This window comes from Puntigrus tetrazona, chromosome 11 (genome assembly GCF_018831695.1).
Source record: "Puntigrus tetrazona isolate hp1 chromosome 11, ASM1883169v1, whole genome shotgun sequence".
NCBI classification, from domain to species: Eukaryota; Metazoa; Chordata; class Actinopteri; order Cypriniformes; family Cyprinidae; genus Puntigrus; species Puntigrus tetrazona.
This window is the reverse complement of record NC_056709.1, coordinates 18,694,211-18,703,443: the sequence shown is the minus strand read 5'-3', so window position 1 is coordinate 18,703,443 and position 9,233 is coordinate 18,694,211. Positions and strand designations below refer to the sequence as shown.

General features: G+C 37.0%; 2 protein-coding genes across 4 annotated transcripts in view; one reads left to right on the top strand and one right to left on the bottom strand.

Annotated features, from left to right (window-relative positions):
• Positions 1-2,986: 2,986 nt before the first annotated feature.
• On the bottom strand, positions 2,987-5,887 carry thoc7 (THO complex 7). Its single transcript, XM_043251549.1, has 8 exons — positions 5,767-5,887; positions 5,024-5,144; positions 4,054-4,181; positions 3,878-3,964; positions 3,725-3,782; positions 3,466-3,532; positions 3,303-3,372; positions 2,987-3,166 (listed from the first exon to the last, which is right to left on the bottom strand). The coding sequence occupies exons 1-8, from the start codon at positions 5,846-5,848 to the stop codon at positions 3,108-3,110; spliced, it is 672 nt and encodes a 223-aa protein (XP_043107484.1). The 5' UTR covers positions 5,849-5,887; the 3' UTR covers positions 2,987-3,107.
• Positions 5,888-6,752: 865 nt separating this feature from the next.
• The window catches only part of LOC122354102 (ataxin-7), a 28,781-nt gene continuing 26,300 nt past the window's right edge, over positions 6,753-9,233 (top strand). For all 3 annotated transcript variants that reach the window (XM_043252110.1, XM_043252111.1, XM_043252109.1), the window contains exons 1-2: positions 6,753-7,081; positions 8,777-8,872. The gene's annotated coding sequence lies outside the window, so the exon portion shown is untranslated. The remainder of the gene's footprint in view (positions 7,082-8,776; positions 8,873-9,233) is intronic.

Sequence of the window (9,233 nt, the reverse complement as noted above, 5' to 3'; positions counted from 1 at the left end):
GCTCTGTCTTTCAGAAAGGAGGAATAAGACTAAACGGAGTCGCATTTACTGCTAGAAAAGTGGAGAGTGAAAGAAGAGAACGTCTGGAGAAACAGGCACAAGATAGATTAGTTTTGTGACCTGTGGGCATTTAAATTACTTTAAAACTCAACTGTGACTGCAAAAAAAAAAAAAGTAGTGTCGCTTTAACACATTTCTATCAGAATATGTACTTTATCTCAGGATGCAAATGCAGATCTTCACATTGTGTTATCTAGCATTTTAGTGGCAAACCTGGCTTTTTGTTTGCTTGTATGTTCCTCAAGAGGAACTAATGGGTGCCGGAAATGACAGTGTCACGATGTAAAATGAGGAAAAGTTTCCAAGCTTTTCTGATCGGTCCATTATCACCAAAGCCCTACGGTAAGCTTTGTTAATAAAACAATAGTTCAGTTATTTTTTTCATCATTTGCTCCTCCTCAAGTTGTTCCAAACCTGTGTGAATTTCTATAATTTGCTGAACACAAAAGAAGTTGAATAGTATTTTTTCCATACTATGGAAGTCAGGTCCATCAAATGTTTGGATATCAATTTTCTTCAAAATATCCTAAATGTAAATTGTAATGTAAATTATGAAAGAATTTTCATTTTCAGGTAAACTTTCCCATTTATGATAGATTTTAATAATATGCTAAAATTGTAAAGCTAAATGTGTCCATATATGTTTTGGTGAAGAAACTAATTTTGATATTATTTATTATTAGTTATTACTTTTTCATCAAAGTTTACAAAATGTACCTATTTCCATCAAGAGGAAATAATGGTCTCCGCTGACTGAGAATGATACAGACACATAGGAAAGTAGGGAAGAAATATACATGTTTCCACACTTATTCTGATCGTCCCATTATCGCTGAAGCACTTGGCCAAACAACGTCAAGCAAAGGCGTCCCTCATGACAATGAGAGTATGCTGGGAAAATTTTGTTTACTCGAAGATACAAAATTCTCCCTGTTTATCTATCAAATCTGAGTCTGAGTCATCTGGCTCCCACGTGTCTTCCGAGTCTTCCTGAGAGCTGAGATCTTCATTTCCTCAGGGCAGGGGGAATTTGGTTGCCGTAGACGTTTTAAATCAGGAACCCAATTAGAAGCACTGCAGCTGACTGCTGGGACTCCACTAGATTATTCATAGGATGTGGCAGTATGCGTAATACTCTACTGTTCTTCACATCTTACTGTGTGCATTCAGAGCAGCGCAACTCAGCTGTAATTAGTCGGTGGAAATAATCAGATATCATGCACAGGGGAAGCTTTTACCTGTGCTGAATAAACCAGCCAATGGAGATGTGGCTCTTAAAAGTGCAGTTGAATCAATACAGTGTCAGTTTTTTTGTGTGTGTGTGTGAAATAAACAATGTTAGGATATGTCTGTCAGAAAATAGTCTTTAGTATTTGTTTTGTTTCGCTCTCTCTCTCTATCTAATATATATTGCATTATATACAGTATATATATATATATATATATATATATATATATATATATATATATATGTATGTAAAATGCAATTTTGCATTAAGTACATTTGAATGCATTCCCGACTAGTTTTAAAACCCATTTATCTTTTTTTTCTTAGATGTACCAAGTACTGGTGATTTGGAAGGGTAAACATCATTATGATAATGTATTAGAGAAGTGTTAGTAATGTGTTGACCATTTTATCATTGTTTTTTTATATTTCTCTAATTCCTCTAGTCACATTAGTTTTGCATTCTGTCCTAGAATCCGAACTGAGGGCACAACGCAAATGACCTTTAAGCGCACGTGCTGTCTTCAGTGTGCACCTCTACGCTGCTGATTAAAACAAACCCAACTACTTTTGAGCATGAATGAAAAAGCAAAGTCCAGAAAGGACTGACATGCTGTTTGAAACCTTTAACATACAGAATGCATGCCAAAAGCACAGTACATAATTAAATGAAATTAATTTCTAAGAGCTAAACTAGACCTTCAGGTTAAAACATACAGTATGTTCGTTACTTCTATTTGAGAAATGGACTCCACGCCGATGTTACCATTGAGTGTGAGCTCTTTGAATGAAGAACTCTTCCTTCACCTTACTCTTGGCCTATACGTCATTTCTGATCTGCTGTTAGAGATGTAAAGTACATCTGCACGGCATAAAAACAGCCCCAAGTGTCCGAACTGTTCCCTCACTGCACGTCTGAAAACATCAAACTCACTCAGACGCTGCACTTCAGAGTCCTCCAGCAAGATCTGCTCACGCTGACCTTCCGTTTATGATGGAGATTTTGCTGTTCGGGGGGTGTTTAATCCTCGCCGTTTACAATGAAAGCTGATTTTTAATAAATATCACCTAAACATGATAGACAGATAATAAGAGATTTGCAGTTCCGAGCATTAACCCATGTCATCAATACTAATATTAATACTAAAAATAGATAATTAATATATTACTTTAAGAGTAATATTGGAGTTAAGATTGGCTTTAGATAGATGGGTGTAGTTTTAGTCATGTTCAACATTGTAGCAGCAGCGACATCTGCTGGTTGAGAGGCAATTATAATATCTGTTTCACCCAAAAGACTGTTCACTAACATACTAATACTGGTAAATATTTTGCTTTAAAAGTGTGGCTGTGATATATTTCTTTTGAAATAAATATAGTTCCAAACGTAGGTTCGTGAAGAGCCTAATCATTCATTGGAGTGTATATAAACAGCCTACCCTTTTAGAAATGTTATGGCATTAACAACATTTTAGTTTACTATTTTTATGTCGTATCTTTACACATATAAACATTTGCCTTATCTATGAACTAAAACACAATAAACATCGGTTTGCTGAGATGTTACAATATCGTCTTTAAAATAGGTCAGTTAAAACACAATTACCAAGCATGCAGCATTTGCTCAAAGATGGTCTATGCTGTGCTCAAGCCTTCACGTAAAAGGGGTCATATGATAAAATACAAACTTTGATTCAGTTTATGAAGAAATCATTTTAATTTTGTACATCAGCATAATAAAAAGAGACTGAATTTAGAGAAAAAGATTACAAAAAAAAGAGTAGGTACATCTCCAGAAAAACTGGAAAAAAAAAAAAGTTTAGTCTCCGTTCTCCATCGGGCTCTCCTGGGTATCATCACTTTCCATCTTCTCATCGTCTAAAAAGATGACCAAACACAAACAGGCTTACAACCCGATCAGAACTAAAAAAATATATATTGTTTCTAACTGCAAAGCGGTTTAGAATCGGTATACACACAGGCCGTCTAGCCTTTACTCAGTTTAAGTACTTACTCTCCAAAGTCTGTTGAAGTTCCTGAATGGTGGTGAGAAGGACGTGGAACTGTTTCTTACGAAGTTCTAACTGAATATAGTTTAAAAAAAAAAGTCTGGGTAAATGTTTAAGTGTATGATGGTGTATTTCTACATCACCATATGAAATTCCTCATTCCCTTACCTTGTCCTCCACATTCTCTTTGATGTGAGAAAGCTGCTGAAGCTCTTTGTCTAAAGCCTCCAGCTGCCTGCATAAACAGATCACAAAAACTCTTCAATAACCGGTGGGTCTATATGCACCCCGGCCACAGGGTGTCCCGCTTGGCATGTTTGTATAAAGGATATCCACACTACAGATTTAGTACACAGTGAACCAATATATAAATAAATGACATGTTAATACAGGTGTGATTTGACCTAAACATGAATTTCAAACCTACTTTAAGGTCTCGTGTCTGTCTGGATGTTGCTTGATGACTCTGGCCAGAGCATCATATTCTACAAATCAGAATTGGAGAACAACAGAAATTAGTGTTAAAACCAAACAGAAAACAATTTAAAAAAAACCAAAGTGGCAATTTTCTGTACTGAACCTTGGCGATTTTTCCGTATCCTTTTCGCTCTCTGAATTTCCTTTTTGCACTCTGCGATTTTTTCATGAGCTGAAGTTATGCTTTTTTCTGTATTAAGAGATGAACATTTTAAGTAGCTCAACAAACAGTAATGATACCTGACGAAGTCACACAAGCACGTCAGCTGAGGCTCTTACCGATATCTGTGTAGATTGCTTCATAATTCTCCATTTCTTTCAGGTTCATGTCATACACGAGCAGGGTTTTCCCCATGGAGAATTCACACTGAGCCAAAGATGTCAACATCCTCTGATACTGTGAGAACCTGCAGCGACAGAGACAATCAAGTCATTATACATAAGGTAGGCGTGCACAAACGTATCGGACTGATATCGGAATTGGCCGATATGCCTCACCGATAAGAGCAATACATTAACTCACATGTGCTCAGGGTGTGATAGAGATTAGGCCGCCTCATCGGCATGGTAATTTTTGAAGCAAGGTTTTATCTGAAAGATGATTAGATCGACTGTTTCGGATCACTGCATTTAAGCTGTTAAAGCATGGTACACTACAGAATGACACGTTCGGTGTTTGACAAAGAACTCAGTGGAAGCCCCCCCCCATCCCAGTTCCCCATCTGTAGGGAGTTTTAATCTGTAGGGGGCGCAGTTGGCCTAGTTCTAATTAAATTAAGTAAAATAGCCTATACATATTAAATGAACATTTCTGATTAAATAAATCAGTAACTGATGTCATAAAATAATCAATTTAAAAGATCAGAAGCTTACATGTTAGATGAAAAATGACATGACACTTGTAAATTACATGTATACACAAACACACAGATTCATTAAAGTATATGAACATTATATGCTTTATACTACTTTTTTTTTTGCTTTAGACCATCTACAAAGGTCAAACCTTAAATTAAATGCTAGGGATAACATTGGTTCTTTCCGGCAGGAAAGCTTCAAAATATTTTGCTCTGCACAAGAGAGACTTGGTGTTGGTGGAAATTATTGGCATCGACCAAAATGAGTTAAAAAATATTGGCATTGGATATCTGGAAAAATCCATTATTGAGCATCCCTAACATAAGGCAACGGTAACTAATCAGCGGAATAAGGTATCATCAGGAGACCACAAATCATAATGAGTAATTACCCTTCCTCTGGTGAGAAATTGGAATGGGACCATTTGGTGAAGCTCTTCATAAGCACATTAATGCGCCTATCATCTCCAGCTCCATCTCCATCGATAAGAAGACGCTTCCGAATAACCTCATCTGTGAAAAGATATGGACACGGATGCCATTTAAAGAAGCACTGTTGAAGCTTACTTCACAATAAACCACATAAAACAGCTCATGCTCTAAAAATGTATCACGTGTCAAACAAATGTATCATATTTTATCCAATATATCAAGTGAAGTTAGTTAGAATCTTAGCATGACAAAGTCATATAAAAACATCAGTGCAGACTGGCGTGGGTCAAGCTAATCTTTCAAGAACGTTAAATATATTTACTTAAAAATAATAATAATCCAATATTATTTACACAAAACAAATTTATTATATATGCAGATAGCCATTATCTATCTATTTAGTTACCTGCCTATCTGTACGTACTAATATATATATATATATATATATATATATATATATATATGTGTGTGTGTGTGTGTGTGTGTGTGTGTGTGTGTGTGTGTGTGTGTGTGTGTTCTAGTGCATCAGATTTAGCATACCACATGGCTAACTAGCTATAACTCCTCAAAATGAGCTGATCTTAGTTGAGTTCTTTTAGTTTTTTTCAAAACGCGATACCCGAACATCGTTGTAAAAAAATAGCACCGATTTGCAACATAAAGTGCAAACATTAAATACACACCAAAAGAAATAAATCCTTACCATCAGTGATGCTACCCATTATCCAAGAGGTAAACTGAACTCTTCGAAAAAACTTTATTGACATGCCCACAGGAACACACATAGAACATCAGAGCCCCGCCTCTGTTGCGAAGCAAACGAGCCGAACCCGTCGACCCCACAGCACGAATCATAGCAAGGTTTTGTTTAACCATAATATAAGTCATAGAAGTAGTAGGTAAATTTCGGCTTCAAACGTTTAAACTATTCGTGTGACTTCCAGAAACGCTGTTTAGGTAGGCGGTTCAGTAGGTTTTGACAGTGGTGGAGAGTCTGACTCATTTCTGAGAATCGGTTCATTAGAACAGTTCGTTTTAATGAACCATTAAAAAGGAATTCGTCAATTCTCGGTTCCACTGCATTTTTTTTGAGCCAGAGTCGGTAGGTTTTAACAGTAATGGTCGTAAGTCCGCGAATAGATTCGTTCGAATCAGTTTATATTAAAGAATCGTTTAAGAAATAACAATTCAAAGTTTTCAGTTTATTGTAGCCTTGAGTCAGCTCATAAAACAAAGTAATTTAGAACATTATTTAAATATCATTTTACGTTTGAAAACTTTATTGTATTCATATCAGCTCAGTCACTCATCGATTTGTGTCTCATCACTCGAAAGGTTCTCGTTCATCGTGTCGGGTTACACTGCGAATCGAATCGGTTTAGTGAACCGGTTCAACTTGAAGAGATCCGAGTCATTCGATTCACAAATCGCTACAGCATATCCCTAAACGACAAGGGATTTTCTGTCGTTATCGTATCGCCAAAGTCACTTCAAAGTTGTATCGCCTGCGTGCGGCTCTGATTAGCGCGTTTTATATCTCCATATATGTGCAACAGAGATATAGCGAAGTGCAGTAGCGGGCTGTGTTTCAAAACCTACTAAGCCGCCTACATAGACTGCCTATTTGGGCACCGAGGGCGTGTCTCGGACGCTCGGAAAGCTGTTGCGAAAGCGTCCCGACGGCGCGAACCACTCACAAAACCGCCAAGGAGCGTTACGCGCGCGCGAGCGACTCCCAGAAATGCTTTCTAGGCAGGCAGCGCTCTCGTTTTTGACACACCGCCGTACTGTCCAGTGACAGGCGTGCGCGGTGCATGCGTGCTGCCGGAGTCAGCCAGTGACGTTCTTGTCCCAGAATGCTGCCTGGTAAACAGACATGGAAGCACCTGGTGAAGACCTCCACAGTCACTGAGCACTGCACTCGCTCTTTGAACTGATCTTCATTTTCAATACACCCTAAAGCCTGCGCCTTTGTTCTCTCTAGAGCTCAACCGGGACCTCTGAAGTCCAGGGCATTGGTAAGAGAACAATGATGACATCGAGATCAGCTGCTAATGTCTGTTCTGCCAGTTAGCCAGTTGCATGCTACAGCAGTGCCACCAATGGCTGGCTTCAGCTGCTCAGTTAGCGAGGAAGCTAAACCTGATGCCGTCCCCCTCCCCCCCTTATGTGTGTAACATTTTATTTTGGTGACGTAATAGTCAAGTTTACTTTGTTCGTTTCGCTCCACGGCAAACCCGCTATGTTTAGCCCTTACAGAAAAGTTGTTGTGGGAGCCATTCTGATGACTGGTGGATCCTGCCATTATTGCTTTCACTTTCCCAAGAGCACTTGCTCATTTCAAGTTACCCGGTGGATGCAAACAAGTGGACGGGGCTAGAAATGAACGGGGCCGTAAGAATAATTTTAACCAGGAAACGTTAGCATTGAACACTTGCAAAACTTCAAGGACATGGCGTTTTACAAAAGGGTCTCGTGGCTCTCAAAGTTGAAAATTAAACTTTATACGAAACGGGAATCAATGGGGAGAGAAGAAATAAGGCTGTTTGCTGAATCTGTCAACCTACTCCCCCCCCCCCAATTGTATTCTAGTTTTAAAGTGTTTTGTGTACACAGCTTTTATATATATATATATATATATATATATATATATATATATATATATATATATATATATATATATATATAAAATAAATTAATTCATTATATATATATATATATATATATATATATATATATATATATATAAAATAAATTAATTCATTGTTATTTTATATATATATAAATTAATTCATTGTTATTTATATATATATATATATATATATATATATATATATATATTACAATGAATGATTTTAAGATAATAGTATGTATAAAATGACATTATTTTTATTTCATTTTTAAAAATAATCAAAATCTGTGCATGCTAAATTTGTAATATTAATTGTTTTGCTCCATGCACCCCTGTAAGGTGGATAAACATAGAGTGGGTGTTTGTGCTGAAAACGGCAATTCTTGTAGAGTTTCTACAGATGGATGCGCCAAAGGGGAAAACTTTGCAACATCTAATCATAGGTCATAAATCAGACTCAGTTTCTCTCATATGGGCACTTGATGCGTAATGCATTCATCACGTTCCATTGACACTAATAACAACAGGCTGATAGTCGTCCAATTAACATCTGAATGATGCTGTTCGCATGTATCTGTTATTTCCTCCGTGTGTGTTTAGAAATTACTTATCACGTCAATTACAATTTAATTAAACAGGTATTGTACTGACTTATTCAGATACATGCCAAAAACATTGTTTAATTTTAATAAATGGATGAAGTCGTGGAGTCCAAATTCTTCTTATTTCTTGCTATTAAATGGGTTATGAATTCGATGTTGCTCTGAGCGTATGCTAGAAAGTCAAAACATTTTCACTGGTTGCTTATATCCCTGAGACGGATTATCAGGCTGTCAACTGAAGGGCTCTCAGATGGTTAGCCAGGGATAGTCGTTATTGGATTGGATTACTCTGTAGCGACGGGCTCCTCCATAAGTAGATCTTGAGCTAGTAAAAACTGTAGAGAAGAAAGCTACGGGTCATAAAGACTCCTCTGTCAAAAAACAAACGGCTAATTCCCTAAACTGTGACTATTATACCCTGAGTATTAAAATAATGCCGCTAACATTAATCTGCCCCTTCATCTGTTTCCTTTTTGCAGATTCCCTCACCAGCTTGGGTGGCAGTCTGGAATCACCATAGCTGATGAGGGTCTACTGACCTGACCAGTTTTGTTCCAATTTTTACTTTTGACAAGGTATGAAATATATTATGTCAGTGTATATCACTCTAGGTTTCATTTTATTGAACTTAAGGACGTATTCGATTATTTTAACAGTTTCTAAACGCATTACTTTTTAACAACTCGTAATTGTTTTAGTCCATCACGGGTATTACTGTGTTTTCAAAACGAATAGTTCACCCACAAACTGACTGCACTCACCCTCAGGCCATCTAAATTAGTTTCTTTATAAGAGTTAATGATTTTTTTTTTTTCGTTACCTGGTTTTCAGTCAATCAGTTAATGTCTTGTAAAGAAAAAAAAATGATGTAAAAAAAAACCCAAAAAACAATAATTAAGACGTTTTAGCTTTAAACTCTTGCTTCTGTGCAAATGT